Below are 27,778 nucleotides of genomic sequence, written 5' to 3'. Positions count from 1 at the left end.
ATCCCCTCAAACGACCGGGCGGATGACCCAGTCACCCCGTCGGAGGTACAGAGATCCGGATTTACCTTACCTTGGCTGAAGATGCTCTTACTCCTCGCGACGTGGCATCTTGGTTATACGCCAAACTGAACAGTGAAACAGGTCCAGTGCCCAGTGGTCGTAAAATTTGTAACTAATAATGGCTCTCCCGAACAGCGCCGGTGACAGCGATCCAAACTGTAGACGTCGTGGTCATGCTCCCCGACGAGGCCCGGATTTGTCCGAAGCCTCCTCGGTGTTAAAAAACTGGACGCCATATGCATGTGGGAATGGGAATAGGGGCACGGCGACACACGCCTCGTATCTCCAACAAACTTTATCGGTGCGGGCTGACAAATAACAAACCCTAATCTTCTACTACGTACTACTCCATGTGAGGCCACAACACAGGCAGGGGATATCGGCGTCGTGTTTTGCTACGAGCAGTAGTACTAGCCACTTATCAGTCTGCCACTGGCTGATGCCGGACACTTGTCGGTCTCTCGGCACCGAGTATCTTACTATTACCATTTCACGGCTCCAGGTTCAAGCTGGTTTGGTTCCACATGTCGATATACTATCCAGTCCAGGCACGGCGACACGGCGGAGCCGGTAGCCTGAGACATTCTGCAGGCGGAGCCACCGTAAACGCACGCCAAAAACACGGAGATTCATGAGCAGCAGCAGGCAGGCAGGCAGGCAGGCAGGCATCGTGGCAGGCAGATCACTGCGACGCGGTGTTAGAGCATCCACAGTGTGCCCTTTTGCTGCCTCTATAGCTGCCTCTAAACCTTTAGAGGCTGACTCTATACATTGCACATAGCTGCCTCTAACAAAAAATCCATGGCATCGCCTCCAAGCCTAGAGGCTGCCTCCAAAGAATAAAATAATATTATTTAAAGATGGCAGTTGAAAGCTAAACACACCAGCCGTTGCCTAGCAAGCCAAGGGCAACCGTTATACAGTGCAAACTGGCAAAGCTCAGTTTGTTCTGAGCATACACATCCAATCCAATACAACCGTTGCATTTAAAAATAATAATAAACAACAAATTATGGCCGTTACAACAAGTGTGTGCATACACACATCTATCAGTATATATACTAGGGCTTTGAACAATAAGTTTGCACACACCCAAACCAACTGGGAGCCTAGACACCTCAAAAAACTTCACATTCATGGAGCACTCTCCAGGAAATTTCACTAGGATGCTCAATAGTTGCTCAAGCCAAGATCCAGAAAATCGAAACTATACCCCATCTGCCACCCCACCTCACCAGTTCACAAGTGCTTCATCCTCTCAGCATGGGCAATATTTTCATCCCATGTATGTACAGAACATGTATCCATTTCCACCTCCACACACCTCAGGTTTCCAAGCAGCACATGGAGTGTATGGAGGAGGTTCATATGGTCATTCATCTTCTGCAGCCGCCGGCTTCATCGGGATTGATCCACATGCTAGGATCAACCAAGATGCCGGATATTTTCATTATTCGCCTCAGCCTCCTGCATCAATACATAGGGCAGAAGAAGTAGATCAGCAAGAGTCAAGTGGAAGTAGTCCCGGTGAAGCAGAAGAACCTATTGCTAAGAGGAGAAACTGGACAGAGGAAGAAAATAAGCGGCTTGTCAATGCTTGGTTGGAAAATTCTCTCGATCCTGTAGATGGTAACTCCAAGAAATCAGACCAGTATTGGAAAGCAGTTGAGAAAGACTACAACAGCGTCACTCCGAAAGAGAGGCAAAGATCTGCCAAGATGTTGAAAGACCATTGGAGTAAGCAAAACAAATTTGTGACTCAGTTTGCTGGGTGTCATTCCGTGCAACGCAGTGTGTATCTAGTGGGTATGATGACAATATGTTTATGGATATGGTAAGAGCAGATTACAAGGAGAAATACAAAAAAAGATTCACGCTAGAATATTGGTGGGATATGGTGAAAGAAATGCCAAAGTGGAAAAATACTTACTTACTAGAGAAGGATGAAGCGAGAAAGAGAGGCAAGACCTCAGAAACAGGGGCTTACATTTCTTCTTCTAGTAAAGATGTTGAAGAATCAGTGGACAGACCATTGGAACGTCGTCCTCCGGGACAGAAGGGCGCAAAACGCAAAGGAAAGGCACCAGCAAAGGCCGACTCTTCTTCAAGCAACCTGCCAGATCCAAGTATGCAACTATATCATGATGCCATAGCAAGAAAATCAGCTGCAATAGAGATGGCTGCAGAAGCAAGAAAGGAGAAGGCATCTGCAATGAAAGATTACGCTGCTGCTACACTTGAGAAGGCAAGAACCAAAAAATTGAGCAAGTATATGAAATTACTGGAGACAGACACATCCGGATATGATGCAGCAAAGCTACAGCGATATAACCAGCTTCTGAATCTTCTAGGCATGGAGCTATCTATTTAATAATTAGTAGTACCATTTAGTTTCAGCCTCTCATCAATGTATCTTTCCATTTCAGCAATGTATCTTTTAGTTTCGGTATTGTATCATTTAGTTTCAGGCTCTCATCAATGTATCTTTCCATTTCTGTCAAAGATATCTTTTAGTTTTGGTATTGTATTATTTAGTCTATCATCAATGTATCAATGTTCCAGCAATGTATCAAACAGTAATGACAGAAAACTAGCCGTTGAAAAGAGCTGCATGTTCAGAAAACTAGCCGTTGGAACTAGAATAAATGTGCAGAAAACTAGCCGTTGAAAAGAGCTGCATGTTCAGAAAACTAGCTGTTGGAACCAGAATACATGTGCAGAAAACTAGCCGTTGGAAACATAATGCACTACAAATAGAGGACTCCACTTCTGGAGGCATACACCAGTAGCTCGTCCACTTCAAACATGTCTTCAGACTCCTTCTCCTCCATTTCAATTAGCTCTAGCAGTGATGGAAATGATTCAATGGATGACAAAATCGAAAATTCCATTGAATCTATTATAGGTAGACAACTATTTCCTAGCCAGCCACAAAAGCATCATCGAAGATACAGAGCCAGAGATCGTCAAGGCGGCCACAACAAGTTGTATGCTGAGTACTTCGCCGATGACCCAGTCTTCAGCCCCAAGCAATTTCGTCGAAGGTATCGAATGAGAAAGCATCTATTTGAACATATTATGCACACTCTTGGTGATTGGTCACCTTACTTTAGTCAAAGGTATGATGCCTTTGGCAAGAAAGGTTTTTCACCATTGCAAAAGTGTACAGCAGCTATGCGGATGTTAGCCTATGGTGTCCCGGCAGATTATATCGATGACACTCTAAGTATGGCTGAAACCACATCCCTTGAGTGCTTGAGAGAATTTGCAAATGGCATTAGAGAGAACTTTGGTGAAGTATATTTGCGAAGACCTACTGAAGAAGATGTTCAACACTTACTTCATATAGGAGAGGCTCGTGGATTCCCTGGTATGCTAGGAAGTATTGATTGCATGCATTGGGAGTGGAAAAATTGCCCTGTCCCTTGGAAGGCGCAGTTTACTCGTGGTGATTATGGAGTACCAACAATCATGCTAGAAGCTGTTGCCTCACATGACCTATGGATATGGCATGCTTACTTTGGTGTTTCAGGCTGCAACAATGATATCAATGTGCTTAACCAATCCCCTGTATTCACTCAAGTACTACAAGGAAGGGCTCCAGAAGTTAAGTTTGAAGTGAATGGCAATGATTATGATATGGGTTACTATCTAGCGGATGGGATTTATCCTGAGTGGGCAACATTTGTGAAGACAATCCGCTTGCCCCCAACTGACAAGACAAAATTGTTTGCAAAGATGCAAGAAGGTGCAAGAAAAGATGTTGAACGTGCATTTGGAGTTCTACAATCTCGATTTGCTATTGTACGTGGTCCGGTTAATCTTTGGTATAGGCAAGATATTGCTGATATCATGTATGCATGTGTTATATTGCATAATATGATAGTCGAGGATGAGCGGGATTCCTATGAGGTTCGCTTCGACTATGACTATGATCAGGGTACCTTTAACAACGAAATAGATAATCTAAACCATGGGCCAATTCATGAATTTGCCAGAGTGCTGGAGATAGGCTCAGCAATTCGTGATCGAGCTACACATCGACAACTCAAAGACGATTTGATAGAGTATCTATGGCAACGATTCGGGGGTGGTCAGCCTTAGCTTGTATTAGAGGCCCAACAAATAATTTGTAATTTTATTTCTAGACTAGTTTATTCCAGATTTGTTCACCATGTACTCTGTATGCTGCCACCAAAATATTTGTATTGCTAGATCTTTTATTTTTCCTAATGTTTAATATAAGAAGGCTGTAATGGAGATCTGTGATATTCCCTACTATATTCAGCTCAAAAGCCACCAAAATACAAAGTCACATACTCACGTACAGGGAACCCATGAACAGCCACATCTCACCTTGTGCTTCCGCGTGAACCCGCCCATGCTCCAGACCTGCGCCTAGTACTCGCACAACGCCGCTGCCGCCGCTATCAGCGTAGCGCTTCCTCGGCATCGCCGGCGCAGTTGGTCAGCAGGAATAGACCGGCGGCTGCGCCTCGACGCACTTGCCGGCGCAGTTGCTGCACCCCCCGCCACCACCAGCAGTCCACATCCAGCTGCTAGATCAACCGCCTCCGTCGTCCGGCCTCGCGCGAGGTATTTGGTTCGCCTGGTCGCCGGAGACGGTCGAGACGATGGCGTGGTTCCTGCAGCCGCTAGGGATTGGAATCGATTGGGGATTTTTTGCGCGAAGGGAAGAGTGTTCGGTGGTTAGAGGCAGCTGGTGGGCCCATGGGCTTAGAGGCTCACATTGCGGGAAGGATGCATTGGCTTAGAGGCAGGTGTATGGGGCCCACCTTAGAGGCTGGGTTGCCTCTACACACTGTGGATGCCCTTATGGGCCATGGACCGTGCCTAGTGCTTCACCGGCCACGACTGCGCGCCACTGTGCGCACATCATCAGCCGTGCAGCGGCAGCAGCAGGCCGGCAGCCGCCAGGCATGACAAGGTGGCCGAACAGCGCCAGGCTTGTCGTATCCTTCATTACCGGTGAACGTCCACATGGCAGCCACACCCCCCGGCCCTGCTCGGCCGGTACAGACGTACCCCTCCTACGATGCAACGGCCTCTGAGCGGGACACGTCGCTGCTGCTAGCATCGCACGCAACGCAAACACAGGCTTGATCAATCATCTCAAGTTTCTTTCTTCTATCCAGTCTTATTAAACGGGCGAATGAGAATGAGACGGCCAGCCGGCTACAGTAGCGTGCGTGCGTGCGTGCGTAGATGACGCGACGCACAGACAAAATGAGATGATGGTGGAGATACAGATACGGGACCGAATCATAGAGGGGGAAATTAAAAAAGGCAGATCATACAGGTGCAGGGGGAATTAAAGGGCGAGGTACACACGGCAGCTTTAGGGCGTCACGTTCAGCGGCGCATGATGTAGATGCAGATGCAGGTGCGGCAAACGAGGCGACGTGTTGCAGCTGTCCTAGCTCTAGCTGAAAAGGAGAGCTGCTCTGGTTGGGTCGCTGACAGGGCGCTGGGTGATGTGATGTGATGTGAGCCTCCGATCGATCTTGCGACGCACGACTGAAGACAGAGAGCGTCATGTCTGCGCTGGCGAGCCATCTGAGAGTAAGTTCAGGCGGGGCTGTCGTCTGAGGCAATGGGATGCGGAGTGCCGGAGACTATCGGGGGAACAGATGGTCACGTCGCGGTTGGGTTGGTTGCTAGTGCCGGACGAGGCGCGCGATGAGAGGTGATGATCTGCACGCGATGGAGGAAGCAGGGGAAGATGAAGACAGGCCAGAGAAAAACATGCACAAACAAACCCGCTTCCGCGTTCGCGGGCCATTATCGTATGCAGCTGTAGTGATCCAACGTCACTCTCACCGGATGTTGATGCTATGTAGAAATGCACGCAAAACCGGATTTTTGAAGCGGGGGAAAAGCATGCTTCGACATCGGTGCGAAACTGAAACATTATATGTATTCATACAACATCATGGAATCCATGGTATGGCGCTTTTTACATACATACTCCAAGTATATATCAGTTTTACACGGCTCTAGTTTTCCTCGAGGACGCCGTGTCGGTGAACCATGGCCTTACCATATATCCTCAGCAGTCATCAAGCATTTCATGCTCCAAGTATGTGTATGAAACCTGAAGCTGCTACGCATTTCATGCTCCGTCCAAGTGTCAAGTGTATGAAACCTGAAGCTGCTACTATGCCATTTCCCTCGAGACATGGTGCGGAGACGGAACGCCGCCGGGAACCTCTGGCCAGGGTGCTATGCTACTAGCTGCACGGCAGAGTACTTGGAACATTATCTCAACTGCATGTTGTTACAGGTAAAAGAAACAGGACATTTCCTTCCGGCTTTTACAGGGGGGCTAGTGTCGATCGAGCGTGTACCTTACCAAAAAGAACTATGCACAGAAGCTTAGTTATTGCCGTTTTTCCTGCTCCAAGATAGGTAAGCAGCATCACCATGTGGCCTGCAAATTCATCAGCTATGAGAAACAGATCTAGCCAATCCACAAACTACATCGTATATAGCGTATGTGAATATACATGCAATTCAACAATCAGCACTAGGAGGTTTTGTTTACTGCTGCGTAAATACAGTGTTAGGCTGTTATGAGGGGGGGAATCAAAGACTAGTAGTATCATCGCCTTCAGACAACATGCTCTAAGAGAGATATAGAAGAAGTAGAAGATGGTCACAAGGGATAATTCAAAACATTCACCTTATCAATTACCTTGGGATTTTCACATGGATCAGAGCAAAGAGAATGGACAAGAAAATGCTCGAGGAACCAGTGATAAGGTATGCATATCCAAGAAAGTCATTCTTGCCACCTAGCCATGTTGATGTTGTAAGAACCAGGCTTTTCTTTCCACCAAAACTGTAGGTATTGTAATTGTTTGTTATGTGCATGGTAATGGTTTCATCAGCTTGTATATCCTCTTCAATGACACCGTACAGCTTTCGAAACTGGGGAAGAGCAGCTGCGCGCATCCACACAATAAGATCTTCCTGATTGCTTAGCTGGCAAAAGGACACCAATTGTTCAGTTAACATAAAAGAAAACCAGCATTAACTTGTCTTCTTAAGGAAAAATGTGAACTATTGCATGAGCAACCAACAACATTCTAGATATAGAAGTACTCACTGGTATATCAGGGTCAAGTTTTCCTCCTCCAATCAAGGATCCATTCTGAAAGTTGAAAGGATAGACATCCTGGCCATACTTATGTTCCCGATCACTTCTCCACGAAATGTTTTTCCTATCAACCATCAATCCCATGGACCCACGGGTAAAATCATAAGTATCATTGAACAAGCTCCAAGCAATCAATCCACAGGGAACAACTGGAAGGCCGTTGCTCCTTTCCATCGGACTGCATGAGCTATCAGTGTATTGGAGCCCATGGCGTAGTTGCTTATCGCTTCTACTTTTGATATACCTGTTCAGCATTTACAGATTCCTTTTGTTCAGCAAGACAGGACATAGTGTTTCTTCTTGTAAGACACCGACCAGTAAATTAATCAGTTGTATAATTACCTACGATGATTCTGGTAGAAGTTGTCGAGTTCATAATACACATAAATTGGAGCTTTCATATGGTATTGAACCTGTAAATATACACTCTCAAGTCTTAATATTTTTCTGAAGAATTAACATATAAATAAACAGAAAAATTACGAAGATAGGACAAGAAAACTGTAATATGTGCCTGATGTAATCGCAAAGTCCCAAACTGAACTCAATCAGTTGTACAAAGAAATTATAGTCCAGCCTGTAGTCAGATGACAAGTAAATAGGAGAAATAAGGTCTGACTAGATCTGATAAGAAACTACCTTCACTTTCTGAATACATTTCTTCGAAATCGAGCTGTCTTTGATATAAGCCTGCTTATTGCTTCTGTAAGCATTAGGTACACAATCAATATCATAACGGTGAACGATTTCTGCAACCTGCACGCCCAGAGCAGGAGTGCACATTTAGCATGACAACCAAACTAATGCCAATTCAGCATCCATCAGACAGAAAAGAAATCAGTTATTACTCTGTTTGAAGCTTGAAGACAAATTAGCCCAACTGGTACGAAAATAATCCCAATTATCAAGAAAATGGCTATCACCTGCAACAACGGAAGTAATGCCATATAAGGTGGGAGTACTATGCAAATACTTAATGCCATATGTAAAAACCTATATTTAGTGTTAGTGCCAGCTTACGTATCCTGGTGTCATTGCCGGTTTCCAAGCTGGAAGATCCTGCTGGGTGAATATATAGAATACTGCAAAACCGACATGATCAACCTAGATAGCATCAGGAGGGAAGAAACTTATAGTCTGTAAGTGTGTAAACGACATTCATTCTCTCACTGTGTAACAAACAATTTCAGTAAAGTTGAAACAATGAAGCTTGCTGATAGCGCATCGACATTTGCATCTCCCTCAATCTAGATAATGTTGTGGATGACTTATTTTGTCACTCGATTAACCCTATGCGAAATGGCCTCTGGATACAACACACTAACATAGCATGCCCACACCTAAGATCGTCAAGCTACCACCGTACAACACACTAACACGTAGAGGTAAATCCATATATAGCAGCTAAGAGGCATTTGTCGCACTAATTTCTCGAGATCGCACACAGCTAGCAACCCTAGCACACGGAGACACCTAGTCACGCAGATGGGGGCAGTACACAGCTCATCAGCGGCCGAATCGAAGCGAGCGGCGTGGTCGAAACCTGGCTCACCTCCCGATCTCGCCGGGCGCCCCCCGCGCGGGGCGGAGCCTGCGGACGCCGAGGTGCCCGCCTCGTCCATCACGGTTGCGAGCTCGCCGCGCGAGCCCCGTAAGCTCGCCGGAGTCCGTACTTCGCAGGGTATCGGAGCAGGTCGCGGCCGAGAGATCGGGGGAGAGGGGCCGGAGAAGAAGAACAGATGCTGCAGCCTGCAGGTGGGAGAGCCCACGGGTCAGGTCAGCACGGAGAGAGTGACGAGGGGGATGCGGGCCTCGGCTAGGCCCGGTGGATAGGTTTGGGCCAGCAAAGGTGGGGGCCCATGTCTGGCCCACGTAGTGTGGGCTTTGGGTTGAGCGGGCCGTGAGGTTGACGGCGTGAGACGGGGCTAACGACCGGTGGCACCGCCGTTAATTCGCTCTGCGCGTCGCGGTCAGGAGCTAATTTCCCCATTTCGCCCCAGAGAGGGAGAGAGGCGCCGGAGAGAGAGAGAGAGAGGAGATGCGGGAGGAGGTCAGGAGCTCGTCGGGGGCGGCGGCCGAGCCGCAGTTCGCCGTCGTCCGGTCGTCGTCGCCGCCGCCCACCCCGGTCGCCAGGTATGGTCGCCGTCGCTCCTCGGGCCCCCCCTCCCCTGGTGGTAGATTCGCCGAATCGAAGCGAAAGCTGGATTTATTTTGGGCGCGATTCTACGTAGACCTAGGGTAGGATCGTAGGTGGGATACGCGGGGCAGCAGACAGTGGGTATAAATGTTCGATTAAACCATTGGGGAGGAGGAGGGCTATGATCTACAGCCATCACGCTTTCACTCTCCTATGGATTGAACGCATCATTTTTAGGTCTAGGGAGACGATATTTGGTGGCTCAATTCATACCTACTGTGTGAAAAATATAGGGGGTTTTGCTGTGTATTTTTGTAGCACTTTTTTTTCCCTTTCAACACTCAACCGAATTATGATGAGGAAATGACATCCAAGAAGTCCAGAAAGGAGTAGGGAAAAGGATAGCTGAGTTTGACTTATGTGCCGTTAGCAGTTTCTCTCGATTACAAACTACAGGGTGAAAACCTAGTAGCACTATCGTACAGCCATATAGGAAAAGCACCACCAGCCAAACATGGGCTAACAAAGAGAAGAGGCAGCGAGCAAACGCAACTAACTAGCCATATTGCACGTCTGAAATCATCAAAAAGGGGGTACCTCACCATCTTGAACAGGGGTTTCAGCAGAGTCCTGAGCAAGTGGCCATGTTAATCACAAACGAGTCACAGCGCCTTCTGCATTACCTGTTCTGTCCCTAGCTGTGAACCCTAGGATCTGTGCTGTCTAATGGTCGCTGTCTCTGTAAAATTGAAATAATGATGCACTGGGCCATTGGAACTGGATGATGCAAAACCTTATGATATACTTGGAGCTTGTGATTCCATATTGCTCGGTCCTTTTCGAGGGGCATTCGTTTCTCGGACCTTGGTCTGCAGCGCTGCTATTTCTGCTTGTTAGAATTCTTAAAGCTTTATAAGTGTTTTTGTTTTCCATATATTTGTTTGGAGGAAAAACTGATTTCAGTATCATCCTTTTGCAATTTAGGGTCCAGCCAGGCGGCTACAGTACTTTGTTGAGAGTCTTGTCATAAACTCGTAACGTTCAATTTCTTGCACTGAACCCTCTTTTGCTTTTTCAGTTCTGCTGGTGCCTCATCACCTGCTATGCAAATTAATATAGTAAGCATAGATTGGTTGGGTAGCAGACAAGCTTCCAGGGTTGATTCCTCATCACATGTTGCACCACATGCCTATGGGCCTGCTCATAGCTTTGATCCTGCTGGAACTGCTTTGGATTCTGCACCATCTTGTAGACCATGGGAGCGTGGAGACTTACTTCGTCGACTGGCAACATTCAAGCCTTCAACTTGGGATGCTAAGCCGAAGGTCATCTCTTCTTTCTTGTTTATTTATAGGAATTTAACATTTCTTGTTGAAAGTAACTGATGCATGCCGTGCTGTGTTAACTTTTCTTTTTATATTTTAGTTTGCAATAAAATATAATCATGGACTCATGGTAACCTAAATCCATAAGCACAGTCAGACTTTTCCTATGATATCACTTATGATGTTTATCTCTAGTTTAGTTAATACTGAATTTGATCCAGGCCACTGTTCCTTTGTTCTCTGTAATTGGCATTTTGGTGGTTTTTATTTGGTTCATATTAGAATAAGATTGTGGACTATTTATGAAAATTCTACTCCTGCCATCATAAGATATGCTGAAATTAACTTTTGCAGGCTGCCAGTTCATTGGCTTGTGCTCAAAGAGGCTGGGTAAATGTTGATATGGACAAAATTGAATGTGAATCATGTGGTATGCATCTTATATTCAGTGCACTGGCATCCTGGTCCCCAACTGAAGGTATGTGATTCTGCTGAAACTACATTTGTTTCTGGTCCACAGGTTTCTTCGTGCTACATTAACTCCTAGTTGTAAAAACCAATATATTCACCACCATGTTTTAACTGTGTTTACTCTGAAAATATTATCCTTTTGATGTATATCTATCCGACATGAACTTATATTTAGCTCACATTCGTTAACCAAGAAATTATGCATTCAACTATGTAATGGCTAGCAATGCACTTATGCTTGCCACCTATCTGATTGTAATGACTAGTTGTAAAAACCAATATATTAACCACCATGTTTTAAATGTCTTTACTCTGAAAGTATTATCCTTTTGATGTATATGTACCTGACATGAACTTATATTTAGCTCACATTTGTTAACCAAGAAAGTATGCATTCAACTATGTAATGGCTAGCAATGCACTTATGCTTGCCACCTATGTGATTTGTGCATTTGCAGATGTCAGTATTTTCACCTTTCAGTCTAACTATATAGATTTGATTTGGTATTAATAATAATTTCAAATTTTACATGAGCCATGGTATGTTGTGCTCCTTGCTGATGTCATGTGGGGCACGTCTTACAGACGTGGGCCGCGCGGCCAGGAGCAGCCGACGGCCGCATCAGGCAAGGCGCAGGCTGGACAGGAGTCCTGATCCGGGCACATTAGTTCCTAGACTAGTTTATTTCGTATAGGTTTCTAGTTTGTTATTAGCCCATGGGGCCTTTATATATCAGATAGTTAGCACCCTTTAGGGATAAGCAATAAAGTTATTTCCTTCTATCTTCCCCTCCCGCATCATAGAGCAGCCAGGCAAAAACCCTAGCGCTCCTATCCACCGCGACTACGAACTACGTAGTCGAGGTCCTGCTGTCTTGGGCACCGAGGCCCTTGACAACTTGGTATCAGGTTCCAGGCGATCCTTCTCCTCGTCCACGCTCCATCCGCCGGCCGCTTTTCCCCCTGTGTCCGCGCCCAGCTCCCCGACATCGCCACAATCCGCTGCCGCCTCGGTCACTTCCGACATGGCAGAACCGACCACCACAGATCTGGCTAAGATGATAGAGGCCTTGACGGCCACGGTGATGTCCCTGCAGTCGTCCGTCACCGCACTCCAGAAGGACAAGTCCTCCTCTTCGTCCAGCGCTGCCGCCGCCCATGATGGGCAGCACCACAATGATCGGCCGCCCAGGTTCCAGAAGATGGACTTCCCCAAGTTCGACGGCAAGTCTGATCCGCTCGCCTTCATCAACAGATGCGAGTCCTTCTTCCATCAACAACGGATCGCCGAGGAGGAGAAGGTGTGGATGGCGTCCTATAATCTCGAGGGTCCTGCCCAACTATGGTATATGCAGGTCCAGCGCGACGAGGGCACACCTCCGTGGCGCCGCTTCTCCGAGCTGCTCAATCTCCGCTTCGGGCCACCGCTGCGCGCTAACCCGCTGGGCGAACTAATGGCGTGCAAACGCACGACGTCCGTCGTCGACTTCCAGGAGCGGTTTGAGGCACTCCTTCCCCGGGCAGGCACCTTATCCGAGACACAGAAAGTGCAGATCTTCACCGCGGGACTCCAGCCACCCCTCAGCCTCGACGTGGAGATCCATAATCCACAGTCCCTCGCCGTCGCCATGAGCCTCGCCCGCAAATTGGAGCTGCGCGACCAGTGCGCGCTTTCCGCCGCGCCACCGGTGCGTTTTCCACAGAAGGGCATCCTGCCGACACCAGGACCACGCCTCGCGCCCCCCGCTCCGGCCCCACCAGCCGCACCTCAGCAGGGCCACAATCTGCCGGACGGACGCCCAATCAAGCGTCTCTCCCAGACAGAGATGGAGGAACGCCGTCGCCTGGGCCTTTGCTTCAACTGTAATGAGAAGTTTGGCAGGGGCCACAACCGCGTGTGCCAGCGCATCTTTCTCCTCGACTTAGCGCCGGACGACGACGACGACGACGCGGCCTCCGCCACTGATGATGCATCGCGGGCCGACCCTCAAATCTCGCTCCACGCGATCGCCGGCGTGCGCACGAGTGAAACCATGCAGATGCAGATTACTCTCGGAGGTGTCTCCCTCCTCGCCCTGATCGATTCAGGCTCCACCCACAACTTCATCGCCGAAGAGGCGGCCGCTCGTGCTACGTTACCGCCCCCCACCACAGAGAAGATGCGCGTCACGGTGGCCAACGGCGAGCGCGTTCCGTGCCAGGGCGCGTACCGCGTCGTGCCCTTCCGCATCGGCCACGAGGAGTTCGCGGAGGATTTCCTCGCCTTGCCGCTCGCGGGCTACGACATCGTCCTGGGCACGCAGTGGCTGGCGTCGCTCGGACCGATCCTGTGGGATTTCCGAGCCCTCTCCATGACATTCTGGCGGCGGGGCCATCGGGTGTGCTGGCACGGCATTGCAGGACCGGACGGGCCAGCCCTAAAATCATGCAGCGGCCGCGACTTCCTGGACGCCATCATCACCGAGTTCGACGGCATCTTCGCCGACCCCTCCGGCATGCCACCGCCCCGCAGCCGCGATCACGGCATCACCCTGCTACCTGGTTCCGCCCCGGTGGCCGTCCGTCTGTATCGATACCCGGCCGCGCACAAGGACGAGCTGGAGCGTCAGTGCGCCGCCATGCTCGCCCAAGGTATCATCCGTGCGAGTTGTTCCGCATTCTCGTCCCCGGTACTGCTGGTCCGCAAGGCCGACGGGTCCTGGCGCTTCTGCATCGATTATCGCGCCCTGTACGCCATTACTGTCAAGAATGCGTTCCCGATTCCGGTGGTGGACGAACTCCTCGACGAGCTACGGCACGCTCGTTTCTTCACCAAGCTCGATTTACGTTCCGGCTACCACCAGGTGCGGATGCGTGAGGAGGACATCCCGAAGACAGCTTTCCGTACTCATGACGGCCTCTACGAGTTTCTGGTGATGCCGTTCGGACTCTGCAACGCGCCGGCCACGTTCCAGGCCCTCATGAATGATCTGCTGCGGCCATACCTGCGCCGTTTTGTTCTCGTCTTCTTTGACGACATCCTCATTTTCAGCGAGACATGGGCTGACCATCTCCGACATGTGCGCACCGTCTTCACGGTCCTGCACCAGCACCGGCTCTTCGTCAAGCGCTCCAAATGCGCGTTCGCCGTTGAATCAATCGCATACCTGGGTCACACCATCTCCGCTGCAGGCGTGGCCATGGATCCGGAAAAGGTACAGGCAGTAGCGGACTGGCCGCAACCACGCTCGGCGCGCGCGGTTCGGGGCTTTCTCGGCCTTGCGGGGTACTACCGCAAGTTTGTCAAGGACTTTGGCGTGGTTGCCGCGCCCCTGACGGCCCTCCTTCGCAAGGATGGTTTCTCTTGGTCGCCGGAGGCGGCAGCAGCTTTTACCACCCTCAAGACGGCAATCACCACGGCTCCCGTCCTCGCGTTACCGGATTTTACACGGCCGTTCATCGTCGAGTGTGACGCATCGACGTACGGTTTCGGGGCCGTCCTTCTTGAGGACCACCACCCGGTGGCTTTCTTTAGCCGGCCAGCCGCGCCACGTCACCGCTCCCTGGCAGCGTATGAACGGGAACTCATCGGCCTGGTGCTCGCGATTCGCCATTGGAGGCCGTACCTATGGGGGCGTCAGTTTGTGGTAAAAACGGATCATTACAGCCTCAAATTTCTGCTTGACCAGCGTTTGGCCACCATCCCGCAGCATCATTGGGTTGGCAAACTCCTGGGATTCGACTTTACGGTGGAGTACAAGGCAGGTAGTACCAACACGGTGGCGGATGCACTTTCCCGCCGTGACACGGAGGAGACGACGATCATGGCGGTCTCAGGGCCTCGTTTCGACTTCATCAATCGCCTCCGGCAAGCGACGTCCACTGATCCGGCGCTCGTCGCACTGCGGGAGGATATCACGGCAGGTGCGCGGCAACAGCCTTGGGCGCTCTCCGACGGCCTCGTTACTTTCAACGGCCGCCTCTACATTCCGCCGTCATCCCCGCTACTCCAGGAGATTCTCAGTGCCGTGCACGATGATGGGCATGAAGGCGTCCTGCGCACATTGCATCGTCTTCGCCGCGATTTCCACGCACCTAATCTTCGCAAGACGGTGCAGGAGTACATCCGCACTTGCGGTACTTGCCAGCGGTACAAGTCCGAGCACTTGCACCCCGCTGGGCTGCTCCTGCTGCTGCCGGTACCCACGGGCGTGTGGACTGACATCGGCATCGACTTCGTGGAAGCGCTTCCTCGAGTAGGCGGGAAGTCTGTCATCCTCACCGTGGTGGATCGCTTCAGCAAGTATTGCCATTTTGTGGCGTTAGCCCACCCATACACGGCAGAGTCAGTGGCACAGGTGTTCTTCGCTGAGGTTGTTCGTCTCCACGGCGTGCCACAGTCCATGGTCTCTGACCGCGACCCCGTCTTCACCTCCGCTTTTTGGCAAGAGCTCATGCGCCTCACGGGGACAAAGCTGCACATGACGTCCGCATTTCACCCGCAGTCGGATGGTCAAACGGAGGCTGCTAACAAGATCATTGTGATGTATTTACGGTGTCTTACCGGGGATCGTCCCAAGCAGTGGCTCCGGTGGCTTCCCTGGGCTGAGTACATATACAACACCGCCTACCAGACAGCAACCCAAGAGACTCCGTTCAAGCTTGTGTATGGCCGTGACCCTCCCACTATTCGCTCTTACGAGCCCGGCGACACACGGGTGGCTGCAGTGGCCAGGAGCATGGCTGAGCGCGACGAACTTATCGAGGACGTCCGCTATCGTCTACAACAGGCCCAGGCGGTCTATAAGTCCTACTACGACAGACGTCATCGGGACATTCGGCATGAGGTGGGCGATTGGGTTTGGCTTCGCCTTCGACAGCGCGCCGCGTCCTCTCTCCACTTGCCAACCAGGGGCAAGCTCAAGCCACGATTCTATGGGCCGTACCGCATTTCACAAGTGATCAACGACGTGGCATACCGTCTTGAGCTTCCGGCACGCTCGCGCCTCCATGACGTGTTCCACGTGGGCCTCCTCAAGAAGTTCTTCGGCATTCCTCCAACTACACCGCCGGGATTGCCTTCGATCCACAACGGGGCGGCTGTTCCAGAACCAGAGCGCGTGACTCGTGCGCGCCTAGCACGCGGCGTTCGCCAGCTACTCGTCCACTGGAAGGGTGAAGCAGCTTCGTCAGCTACATGGGAGGATCTTGACAGTTTCGTCGAGCGCTACCCCGCTTTTCAGCTCGAGGACGAGCTGCTCGTCGAGGGGGGGAGAGATGTCATGTGGGGCACGTCTTACAGACGTGGGCCGCGCGGCCAGGAGCAGCCGACGGCCGCATCAGGCAAGGCGCAGGCTGGACAGGAGTCCTGATCCGGGCACATTAGTTCCTAGACTAGTTTATTTCGTATAGGTTTCTAGTTTGTTATTAGCCCATGGGGCCTTTATATATCAGATAGTTAGCACCCTTTAGGGATAAGCAATAAAGTTATTTCCTTCTATCTTCCCCTCCCGCATCATAGAGCAGCCAGGCAAAAACCCTAGCGCTCCTATCCACCGCGACTACGAACTACGTAGTCGAGGTCCTGCTGTCTTGGGCACCGAGGCCCTTGACAGCTGATTAAAAAAAAACATATCTATGGGTCATATTCTCACTTCACAGTTATTTATATTCAATAATTTGATTTACTGACTAACACCTGATGTTGTTTTGATAAAGTAAGTGACAACATTACATAGCATCAACGGTAACATAAATTTGCAGTGCCATAATTTTTCATAAGTCTCACTGATGTTATTCATGTCTCCAGTGCCATAAATTTCTAGTACTGTTGTGTTAGGCTGGAAAAATAATTAGTTGTACGTCCTCCTTTGCAAACTGAGTTTTATTCAGCTGTGAAACCTTTCTTTTTGTGTTCTGTATTAGTTACAAATGCTGGAGAAGCCTTTGCGGAGCAGCTTGATGCATCACACAAGAATAGCTGTCCCTGGAGGGGCAATAGCTGTGCTGATAGCTTGGTTCAGCTCCACCTTACACAGTCAGCGCTAATTGGAGGTTTTAAAGATCGATGTGATGGACTTCTACAGTTTCTCTCCCTTCCTGTTATTGCTCCGTCTGCAATTGAGAACATGAGGTTGACAAGGGCCGCTCAGATTAACCGCCTATTAACACAATCGATTAGCTTCTTATCTGGGGAGCTGGGTTACAAAGCTGAGAATACACCAGGAGTTGACATCCATCAGGGTGGTTCTTGTGGCTACTCAAGAGTATGTATTTCTGTTTCTCGTATTGTGTGCAATTTGTGGCACCACTGTAGTATTATTGTTCGATGCCTTTCGTTCTTGTGTCTTTCTTAAATTTGAACATTTATCCTGGTTTACTTTCTAGGCGCAGAAGCTTATAAGCCTTTGTGGATGGGAGCCTAGGTGGCTTCCAAATGTCCAGGACTGTGAAGAAAACTCAACCCACTCAGCTAAAAATGCACTTTCAAATGAACCAGATGAAATGTTCTATTCCCCCCTTGTTGAACATCAGAAAAGTTCATTCTCTGCATCAGTCAAGAAAGATAAAGGAAAAGGCAAAAGGCCCCTCAAAGATTCGGGATGCAGCATGAGCTCACCTCTATTAGATTGTAGCCTGTGTGGAGCTACAGTTAGGATCTGGGACTTCAGATCTGTGTCACGTCCTAATCGTATTAGTCCAAATAACACTGATGCACCAGAAACAGGCAAAAAGCTAACACTGACACGTGGAATTAGCGCAGCCAGTGGGATCAACGGATGGGTTAATGATGGGGTGGTAAGAGATCAAGCTGAAGGACGTGATGAAGCAGCAACTTATGAGGGGAAATTAGTATCAAATGCTGGAGTAGACCTTAATCTATCGATGGCTGGAGGACTACCGCCACTTCATTCTTCAATGGCTGTTGCATCTGAGTGTTGTAATGGAGGGATGGGAAGAGATCTGATGATTGCGCAGCCCGCTGGAAGTGAAGTTGGTGATCGTGCAACATCATATGAGTCTCGGGGTCCAAGCTCGCGGAAGCGTAACCTTGAGGAAGGTGGGAGCACAGCTGACAAGCCACAAGACGGGGTTCGACATGCTGACAGCATAGAAGGAACTGTCATTGATCGTGATGGTGAAGAAGTTGACGATGACGTTCAAGATTCAGACACCAAGAATAAAAAACCGCGCGGATTCAACTTTTTTGATGCCAATCTTCCATCTTCTTCTGGAGCTGGTCCTAGTAGAAACTTGGGCTTTGACTTGGATGTGGATATTAGTATGTTTGGTCACTCTAGAGCTGTTGGTCTAGCTCCTGTTGAGCATCCGTCTGCTAGAGATTCTATGAGGGCCTCTTCTGTTATCGCAATGGATGTTCGCAGCGCTGACGAAGATTCGATGGAGAGTGTTGAGTATCATCCAGATGCTGGTATAGATATTAATATGCCTTCATCTAGTGGACACAGGAATATTGAAATGAATGATGCCTTTGATCTCAACGATAGCAACCAAGCACAGCAAAGTGCTTGTGCACAACTTGCTGCTGGAAGTGACGGAAGGGAGATAGGAGGAAGCAGTACTAATGAAGGGGAGGAAGTCCTTAATGCAGGCACAACTCCTGCTTTTGCAAGGGATCAGCTTAGCTTAGGAATTAGTGGTGGAAGTGTTGGCATGGGTGCTAGTGACGAGGCTGAAATTCATGGCATTGATGTATCTGTGCAAAGAACCGAGAGTGGTGTAGGTGATGCAGAACCTATTACTGACCTTACTGAGACAATGGGCCATACCGGTGAATCAGTTCCAGGGCCTGGATTGATGGATGAGTTTGTACCTGAAGAAGTTGATCGGGAAGAACCTCATGGAGACAGCCAAGATATTGTGTTCCGTTCAGCAGGCCGTGCTGACAGTGGATCAAAATATTTTGGTTCTAATAAAGCTGATTCTGGTGAGAGTGGAAAAAAGATAGGACATGCCATTGGTCATGAAAGCAGCATGCATCCTTCTCTCTCTTGCAATGCTGGGGTGTATGCCGGCTTCGATGCATCTAAAGAGGAAGTGACACAGGTTGGCAAAGCAGTGACTACTGATGATCAAGGCTTGCATTATGATCTGCAGAATGGATTAGGTAATTATCATCAACACTTTATCTTGCTACAGATAACCTAAAAGATATTTCTATACATTTTTGGGGGAGAGTTGCTTATCTTTTGTGGCTTCATGCTATGTTTTTCCTATTAAACTACGGTCATTCGACTGGTACTGGTACTTGCTAGCCATGCTTCCTTTGAAGTTGAAGTTATTCATAGTGATTTGTTTGTGACCAAGGAGCAGCCAGCTAGACTTCCAGGGCAGGTGGTATCGATCTCAGATCGGTTTTAGCACCTGCTACTCCAACAAAATAAATGCCATTCTATACCAACTGCTTCCCACAGAAACACATGTTTTTATTATTTCTTACACCTCTGTTTTTAATGTACTTATTCTATTCTTTTCTGCTCAGTTATCTGTGTTCTGCTCATCTCAATACTCTATTATTTGTTTCTCAGGAGCAACAAATGGAGAAAACGACTATGAACCAGGTCTTCCAGATTTTGATCCTGTTAAGCATCACAACAGTTACTGTCCATGGGTCAATGGAATTGTTGCAGCAGCTTGCTGTTATGATACTAGTTCCAGTTCAGAACTTTCTGGCTGGCAGCTAACTGTCGATGCAATTGATACGTTCCAGTCTCTTGGTCAATCTCAAAATCAAACTATGCGGTCTGAATCTGCGGCCTCGCTAAACATGGTAATTTTTGTCATGCTCATCTTCTCCATTTCTTCTTCTTTGCACTTCTTCGCAATTCACCATATAAAACATTGGAACCTGGTTGTCCATATTTCAAAACCTGGAGCAAGTGATCTGCATTAGCTGTGACATCTGGACGGCCCCAGCAGTGTGCCTTGCAGAGTTGAACTGCTCACATAGTATGTTCCCTTGTTCACCAAGCTATCCTCACAGAACTCTGGTCTTCCTGTGGCACAGGATGATCAAGCAGCTTCCAACCGCAAGCTGGCGAGAAGGACTTCAGTGAACAAAAGCCATGGGAAATGTTGAGCGAAGCTTCTTCCTACCCAGCCAGCTTGTTTCGTCCACCTGCTTCTCAAACATGCATAGCATTCGGCCAAGTTCCAGATTGGCGCATCCGGGTGCTTGTTTACGTGCAGTGCTGCTGCCTGCTGTACCCTTTCAAAATTAGGTCTGGCATCGGAGGAAGAAACCAGTTAATAATCCATTTGAGCTAGTCTGTAGATTGTTGTCGCCTATGGTCTCTGGCAATTCGATATATGTTGTTCCAGTGATTTTATATCGGAAGAGTCGATTCAAATCGCTGTCCCTTGTTCCAAAAGGAACATTTGCAGAATTTTGCAAGTGAATTGATTGTTGTTCGCCCCCAGTTTAAACTTGTAAGACACTGTTTATATTCTTGGGGAAGGCCTGACACCTAGTTCGAAGGAACATATATATTTAGTGTGAGTCACCCTTGACCTTGAGAATAAAGAATTTAGTTGGAATCCACAGAGGACATACTTCACTTTCAGTGATGAAAAATATCTTTGAGCCTTTTTCACTTATATTAAGGACAAAAAAAGATATGTCTATCGCTTGTTGTCTCTTGTTTGCGCCTCTGCTGAGTAGTAGCGAGCGGTCTCTTTCTGGTTCAAAATCTGACCACCCAATGAGCAGCACCCAGCGCGCCAGGTCATCACCAACGATGAGATAGAGAAGTGGATGAGATTCCACTTCGCCGCACCCCCCATCATCGTCTCCCCCCTCCCATCTCCGAACCATCAGATCAAGAAGCTTTGGGAGAGAAGCTCCGGCCGCCAGCGACAATGCCGCTCTGCAGCTTCTACGCCTCCACGTCCCTCCCGGTGCCGAAACCCCACTCCTTGCCCTCCTCCGCCGCGGCGGTCACCACCGTGCAGGCAAAGAAGTCGCCGCCGGCCGTGGCTGCGGCTGCGGCGGCGACCGTCCTGCCGACGACGGCCGAGAGCACAGCGTCGATGATGCCGGCGGAGGCGCTGTCGCTGCACCTGCCGGAGCTGCCGTCGGCGATGCGGGACAAGATCCTGAGCCTGGAGCTGATGGGGGTGGACTACGGGCGCGCGCTGTCGCTGAACCCGGCGCTCCGGGACGCGGCGCCGGAGTCCATCCACGCGGTGGTGACCTTCCTCCAGTCGCGCGGGCTCCACTTCAAGGACCTGGGCCGCGTCTTCGGCATGTGCCCGTCCGTGCTCACCGCCAGCGTCCGCGCCGACCTCCGCCCCGTCTTCGCCTTCCTCACCGACGACCTCGGCGTGCCGGAGGCGGCCTACCGCCGCGTGGTCGTCAAGTGCCCGCGCGTGCTGGCCTGCAGCGTCCGCGACCAGCTCCGGCCGGCGCTCATCTACCTCCGCCGCCTCGGCTTCCGGGACAACCGCGCGCTGGCGTTCCAGGACCCCATCCTCCTCGTCTCCAGCGTGGAGCGCACCATGGCGCCCAAGCTGGAGTACCTGGCCGGGCTGGGCATGTCGCGGGACGACGCCGTGGCCATGGCGCTCCGGTGCCCGGCCCTCTTCACCTTCAACGTGGAGAGGAACTACAGGCCCAAGTTCGAGTACCTGGTGGGGGAGATGGGCGGCGGCGTGGAGGACGTCAAGGCCTTCCCGCAGTACTTCACCTTCAGCCTCGAGAAGCGGATCGCGCCGCGGCACCGTGCCGCCGCCGACGCCGGCGTCGACCTGCCGCTGCCGGACATGCTCAAGGCCACCGACGAGGAGTTCAGCGAGATGCTCGAGAGGAGAAGGAGCAGATGAAGCGTGCAGTATGGCCGCCGGCCGGCCGGCTGAGCGCGGCGTGCGCCATGCTCATGCACGCAGGCGGCCGGCGGGTGCTTCGTACACTTGCCACCGAGCTATGGCGACCACGGTCTGTACTGTACATAATGATCAATGGTCGATGCCACGGCTCCCGACTCACATCGTGAAGTGATGGTGCTTCTTTCTTTTGTAGAGGATGTATAATAAGTATACCAATGAAGTAGTCGAGAGCCAAAGTGAATTTCTCGGACGTGCCATGTGTATAGTGTTCATAACACATGTTGGGGCAGTAAATAAAGTCATGGAGGAAAGTTCAATCGGGATGAACTCTATTATAATATCAAGAAGTGTAAAGCAGAGTGAACGTGAAACTTTGCGACCATCCGATCTATTTTTGAATCGGATGGCTCAAGAGCACTTCTCTAGTGTAAGTTTGCAACTGAAACAAGAAATGTAATCCTTTCCACGGCAACGGTTGCTCTGTTGCAAGTCAACCGGTTCTAGTAGAGGAATCAATGGGTGGAAGCAGTGGAAGGCAGGAAGGGGGCCGAGCTCGGTGGCCTCCCCGTCTGTGACTGCACGCCTCGACGTCATCGTCTTCTCGCAACCGCGTGCCTCAACGACCCCTATTCCAATGGCCGCACTCCTCCTCCGACGGCTACGGGTTGTGGGCTCCCGTACCCGATGGTAGGAGCTCGACGACCTCCCCGTACAACGGTCGCGTGTCACGGCGCCATCGTCGCCCGACAGTTGGGCTCGCCTCCCCTGTACATGGCACACTTGCCTCCCCGTTGATGGTCATCTCTCCTTCCCGCCCGGTAGCCGCCGCCCCCCCTCCCCTAGGTGTGAAAACAAACTAGCTCTGGGAACCAACTTAGGTATGAAAGAAAACCAACTTTAGGAATTAATGAGGTAGGTTATGAAATTGCCAGGTAATGTTTGGGTAGCTGGTCCTGATCAAACATTGTTTTGCCAGAATATGAACATAGTTTCTTCAGCAGAAAACTTATTTCTTCATGAACTCCTAATTTTGTTTCTTCGATATAAAACATTGTTTCTACACAAACTGAAAAGTTGTTGGCCTTCTTTGATATTGTATCTGAGTTCAACCAACAAGAAGAAGATGAAAAAACAACCACACTTTAAAGAGAATAGGATAAATTTGAGTTAGCATTCAATTGATCACGTATTTGCTTGGTGTGTATAGCGGTTGAGTCGTTGATGGTCGAAGGGGCGTCCATGGCTATCATGTTGGGGAACGTTGCAGAAAATTAAAATTTTTCCTACGGTTTCACCAAAATCCATCTATGAGTTCATCTAAGCAACGAGTCTAGGGAGAGAGTTTGCATCTACATACCACTTGTAGATCGCGTGCGGAAGCTTGCAAGGTGATGATGTAGTCGTACTCGACGTGATCCAAATCACCGATGACCAGCGCCGAACGGACGGCACCTCCGCGTTTAACACACGTACGGGACGGGAGACGTCTCCTCCTTCTTGATCCAGCAAGGGGGAAGGAGAGGTTGATGAAGATCCAGCAGCACGACGGCGTGGTGGTGGATGCAGGGCGTCACAGCAGCAGGGCTTCGCCGAGACTACGAGGGAGAGACGTAACGGGGGGAGGTGGAGGCGCCAGGGGCTGGTGTATGAAGTCCCTCCTCTCCCCCACTATATATAGGGGTGCCAAGGGGGGGCGCCGGCCCTAGTAGATGAGATCTACTAGGGGGGCGGCGGCCTAGGGGAGGTTTCCCTCCCCCCCCCAAGGCACCTAGGGGTGCCTTCCACCACTAGGACTCCTCCTAGGGGGAAACCCTAGGCGCATGGGCCTATAGGGGCTGGTGCCCTTGGCCCATGATGGCCAAGGCGCACCCCCTACAGCCCATGTGGCCCCCCGGGACAGGTGTCCCCACCCGGTGGACCCCCGGGACCCTTCCGGTGGTCCCGGTACAATACCGATAACCCCGAAACTTGTCCCGATGCCCGAAACAGCACTTCCTATATATAATTCTTTACCTCCAGACCATTCCGGAACTCCTCGTGACGTCCGGGATCTCATCCGGGACTCCGAACAACATTCAGGTTTCTGCATATACATATCTTCATAACCCTAGCGTCACCGAACCTTAAGTGTGTAGACCCTACGGGTTCGGGAGACATGCAGACATGACCGAGACACTCTCAGTCAATAACCATCAGCGGGATCTGGATACCCATGATGGCTCCCACATGCTCCTCGATGTTGTCATCGGATGAACCACTATGTCGAGGATTAGATCAAACCCTGTATGCAATTCCCTTTGTCAATCGGTACGTTACTTGCCCGAGACTCGATCGTCGGTATCCCAATACCTTGTTCAGTCTCGTTACCGGCAAGTCACTTTACTCGTACCATAATGCATGATCCCGTGTCCAACACCTTGGTCACATTGAGCTCATTATGATGATGCATTACCGAGTGGGCCCAGAGATACCTCTCCGTCATACGGAGTGACAAATCTCAGTCTCGATCCGTGTCAACCCAACAGCTACTTTCGGAGATACCTGTAATGCACCTTTATAGTCACCCAGTTACGTTGTGACGTTTGATACACCCAAGGCACTACTACGGTATCCGGGAGTTACACGATCTCATGGTCTAAGGAAGAGATACTTGACATTGACAAAGCTCTAGCAATACGAACTACACGATCTTTTATGCTATGCTTAGGATTGGGTCTTGTCCATCACATCAGTCTCCTAATGATGTGATCCCGTTATCAACGACATCCAATGTCCATAGTCAAGAAACCATGACTATCTGTTGATCACAACAAGCTGGTCAACTAGAGGCTTACCAGGGACATATTGTGGTCTAAGTATTCACACGTGTATTACGATTTCCGGATAATACAGTTATAGCATGAATAAAAGACAATTATCATGAACAATGAAATATAATAATACTTTTATTATTGCCTCTAGGGCATATTTCCAACAGTCTCCCACTTGCACTAGAGTCACCAATCTAGTTACATTGTGATGAATCGAACACCCATAGAGTTCTGGTGTTGATCATGTTTTGCACGCGAGAGAGGTTTAGTCAGTGGATCTGCGACATTCAGATCCGTGTGCACTTTGCAAATCTCTATGTCTCCATCTTGAACATTTTCACGGATGGAGTTGAAACGATGCTTGATGTGCCTGGTCTTCTTGTGAAACCTGGGCTCCTTGGCGAGGGCAATAGCTCCAGTGTTGTCACAGAAGAGTTTGATCGGCCCCGACGCATTGGGTATGACTCCTAGGTCGGTGATGAACTCCTTCACCCAAATCGCTTCATGTGCTGCCTCCGAGGCTGCCATGTACTCCGCTTCACACGTAGATCCCGCCACGACGCTCTGCTTGCAGCTGCACCAGCTTACTGCTCCACCATTCAACATATACACGTATCCGGTTTGTGACTTAGAGTCATCCAGATCTGAGTCGAAGCTAGCGTCGACGTAACCCTTTACGACGAGCTCTTCGTCTCCTCCATAAACGAGAAACATGTCCTTTGTCCTTTTCAGGTACTTCAGGATATTCTTGACCGCTGTCCAGTGTTCCTTGCCGGGATTACTTTGGTATCTTGCTACCAAATTCACGGCAAGGTTTACATCGGGTCTGGTACACAGCATGGCATACATAATAGATCCTATGGCTGAAGCATAGGGGATGACACTTATCTCTTCTTTATCTTTTGCCGTGGTCGGTGACTGAGCTGAGCTCAGTCTCATACCTTGTAACATAGGCAAGAACCCCTTCTTGGACTGATCCATTCTGAATCTCTTCAAAATCTTATCAAGGTATGTGCTTTGTGAAAGACCTATGAGGCGTCTCGATCTATCTCTATAGATCTTGATGCCTAATATATAAGCAGCTTCTCCAAGGTCCTTCATTGAAAAACACTTATTCAAGTAGGCCTTAATGCTGTCCAGAAATTCTATATTATTTCCCATCAGGAGTATGTCATCTACATATAATATGAGAAATGCTACAGAGCTCCCACTCACTTTCTTGTAAACGCAGGCTTCTCCATAAGTCTGCATAAACCCAAACGCTTTGATCATCTCATCAAAGCGAATGTTCCAACTCCGAGATGCTTGCACCAGTCCATAAATGGATCGCTGGAGATACTTTGTTAGCGTTCCGAGGATCGACAAAACCTTCCGGCTGCATCATATACAGTTCTTCCTTAAGATGCCCGTTAAGGAATGCTGTTTTGACGTCCATCTGCCATATCTCATAATCATAGTATGCGGCAATTGCTAACATGATTCGGACGGACTTTAGCTTCGCTACGGGAGAGAATGTCTCGTCGTAGTCAATCCCTTGAACCTGTCGATAACCCTTAGCGACAAGTCGAGCTTTATAGATGGTAACATTACCATCCGCGTCCGTCTTCTTCTTAAAGATCCATTTGTTTTCTATCGCTCGCCGATCATCGGGCAAGTCTGTCAAAGTCCATACTTTGTTTTCATACATGGATTCTATCTCGGATTTCATGGCTTCAAGCCATTTGTTGGAATCCGGGCCCGCCATTGCTTCTTCATAGTTCGAAGGTTCATTGTTGTCTAACAACATGATTTCCAGGACAGGGTTGCCGTACCATTCTGGTGCGGAACGTGTCCTTGTGGACCTACGAAGTTCAGCAGTAACTTGATCCGAAGTACCTTGATCATTATCATGGTTTTCCTCTTCAGTTGGTGTGGGCATCACAGGAACGGTTTCCTGTGCTGCGTCACTATCCTGCTCAAGAGGTAGTACTTCATCGAGTTCTACTTTCCTCCCACTTACTTCTTTCGAGAGAAACTCTTTTTCCAGAAAGCATCCGTTCTTGGCAACAAAGATCTTGCCTTCGGATCTTAAGTAGAAGGTATACCCTACAGTTTCCTTAGGGTATCCTATGAATACGCATTTTTCCGACTTGGGTTCAAGCTTTTCAGGTTGAAGTTTCTTGACATAAGCTTCGCATCCCCAAACTTTTAGAAACGACAGCTTAGGTTTCTTTCCAAACCATAATTCATACGGTGTCGTCTCAACGGATTTAGACGGTGCCCTATTTAAAGTGAATGTAGCTGTCTCTAGAGCGTATCCCCAAAATGATAGCGGTAAATCGGTAAGAGACATCATAGACCGCACCATATCCAATAGAGTGCGATTACGACGTTCGAACACACCGTTTCGCTGAGGTGTTCCAGGAGGCGTGAGCTGTGAAACGATTCCACATTTCTTTAAGTGTGTACCAAATTCGTGACTTAAGTATTCTCCTCCACGATCTGATCGTAAGAATTTTATCTTTCGGTCATGTTGATTCTCCACCTCATTCTGAAATTCCTTGAACTTTTCAAAGGTCTCAGACTTGTGTTTCATTAAGTAGACATACCCATATCTACTCAAGTCATCTGTGAGAGTGAGAACATAACGATATCCTCCGCGAGCCTCAACGCTCATTGGACCGCACACATCGGTATGTATGATTTCCAACAAGTTGGTTGCTCGCTCCATTGTTCCAGAGAACGGAGTCTTGGTCATTTTGCCCAAGAGGCATGGTTCGCACGTGTCAAACGATTCATAATCAAGAGACTCTAAAAGTCCATCGGCATGGAGCTTCTTCATGCGCTTGACACCAATGTGACCAAGGCGGCAGTGCCACAAGTATGTGGGACTATCGTTATCAACTTTAAATCTTTTGGCATCTACACTATGAACATGTGTAATATTACGCTCGAGATTCATTAAGAATAAACCATTGACCATCGGAGCATG

At 49.4% G+C, this 27,778-nt stretch overlaps 4 protein-coding genes across 6 annotated transcripts; 3 read left to right on the top strand and 1 right to left on the bottom strand.

The window, feature by feature from the left end:
• The first annotated feature begins 3,234 nt into the window (after positions 1–3,234).
• Positions 3,235–4,881, top strand: LOC123101634 (uncharacterized). The gene has a single exon (XM_044522995.1). The coding sequence runs from the start codon at positions 3,235–3,237 to the stop codon at positions 4,162–4,164; it is 930 nt and encodes a 309-aa protein (XP_044378930.1). The 3' UTR covers positions 4,165–4,881.
• A 1,095-nt stretch (positions 4,882–5,976) lies between these two features.
• LOC123105311 (putative ALA-interacting subunit 2) lies at positions 5,977–9,013 on the bottom strand. 3 transcript variants are annotated; one of them, XR_006450789.1, is made up of 9 exons: positions 8,793–9,013; positions 8,261–8,322; positions 8,089–8,163; positions 7,880–7,996; positions 7,583–7,653; positions 7,190–7,484; positions 6,764–7,065; positions 6,434–6,511; positions 5,977–6,315 (listed from the first exon to the last, which is right to left on the bottom strand). XR_006450789.1 is itself a non-coding variant. In XM_044527354.1 (9 exons), the coding sequence occupies exons 1-8, from the start codon at positions 8,860–8,862 to the stop codon at positions 6,457–6,459; spliced, it is 1,035 nt and encodes a 344-aa protein (XP_044383289.1). In that variant the 5' UTR covers positions 8,863–9,012; the 3' UTR covers positions 5,977–6,315; positions 6,434–6,456. The 3 variants fall into 3 exon arrangements, 2 of the variants coding, with proteins under 2 accessions (XP_044383289.1, XP_044383288.1); XM_044527354.1 differs by having other exon boundaries at positions 6,776–7,065; positions 8,793–9,012; XM_044527353.1 differs by having other exon boundaries at positions 6,429–6,511; positions 6,776–7,065; positions 8,793–9,011.
• Positions 9,014–9,190: 177 nt separating this feature from the next.
• Positions 9,191–20,714, top strand: LOC123105310 (uncharacterized). The gene is made up of 7 exons (XM_044527352.1): positions 9,191–9,373; positions 10,456–10,702; positions 11,057–11,180; positions 17,078–17,418; positions 17,540–19,280; positions 19,702–19,943; positions 20,181–20,714. The coding sequence occupies exons 1-7, from the start codon at positions 9,279–9,281 to the stop codon at positions 20,250–20,252; spliced, it is 2,862 nt and encodes a 953-aa protein (XP_044383287.1). The 5' UTR covers positions 9,191–9,278; the 3' UTR covers positions 20,253–20,714.
• Positions 20,715–20,919: 205 nt separating this feature from the next.
• On the top strand, positions 20,920–22,314 carry LOC123105312 (transcription termination factor MTEF1, chloroplastic). The gene has a single exon (XM_044527356.1). The coding sequence runs from the start codon at positions 21,032–21,034 to the stop codon at positions 21,992–21,994; it is 963 nt and encodes a 320-aa protein (XP_044383291.1). The 5' UTR covers positions 20,920–21,031; the 3' UTR covers positions 21,995–22,314.
• Positions 22,315–27,778: the final 5,464 nt, after the last annotated feature.

Source organism: Triticum aestivum, chromosome 5A (assembly GCF_018294505.1).
Source record: "Triticum aestivum cultivar Chinese Spring chromosome 5A, IWGSC CS RefSeq v2.1, whole genome shotgun sequence".
In the NCBI taxonomy this organism is placed as follows: domain Eukaryota; kingdom Viridiplantae; phylum Streptophyta; class Magnoliopsida; order Poales; family Poaceae; genus Triticum; species Triticum aestivum.
This window is presented reverse-complemented; position numbering and strand designations above follow the sequence as displayed.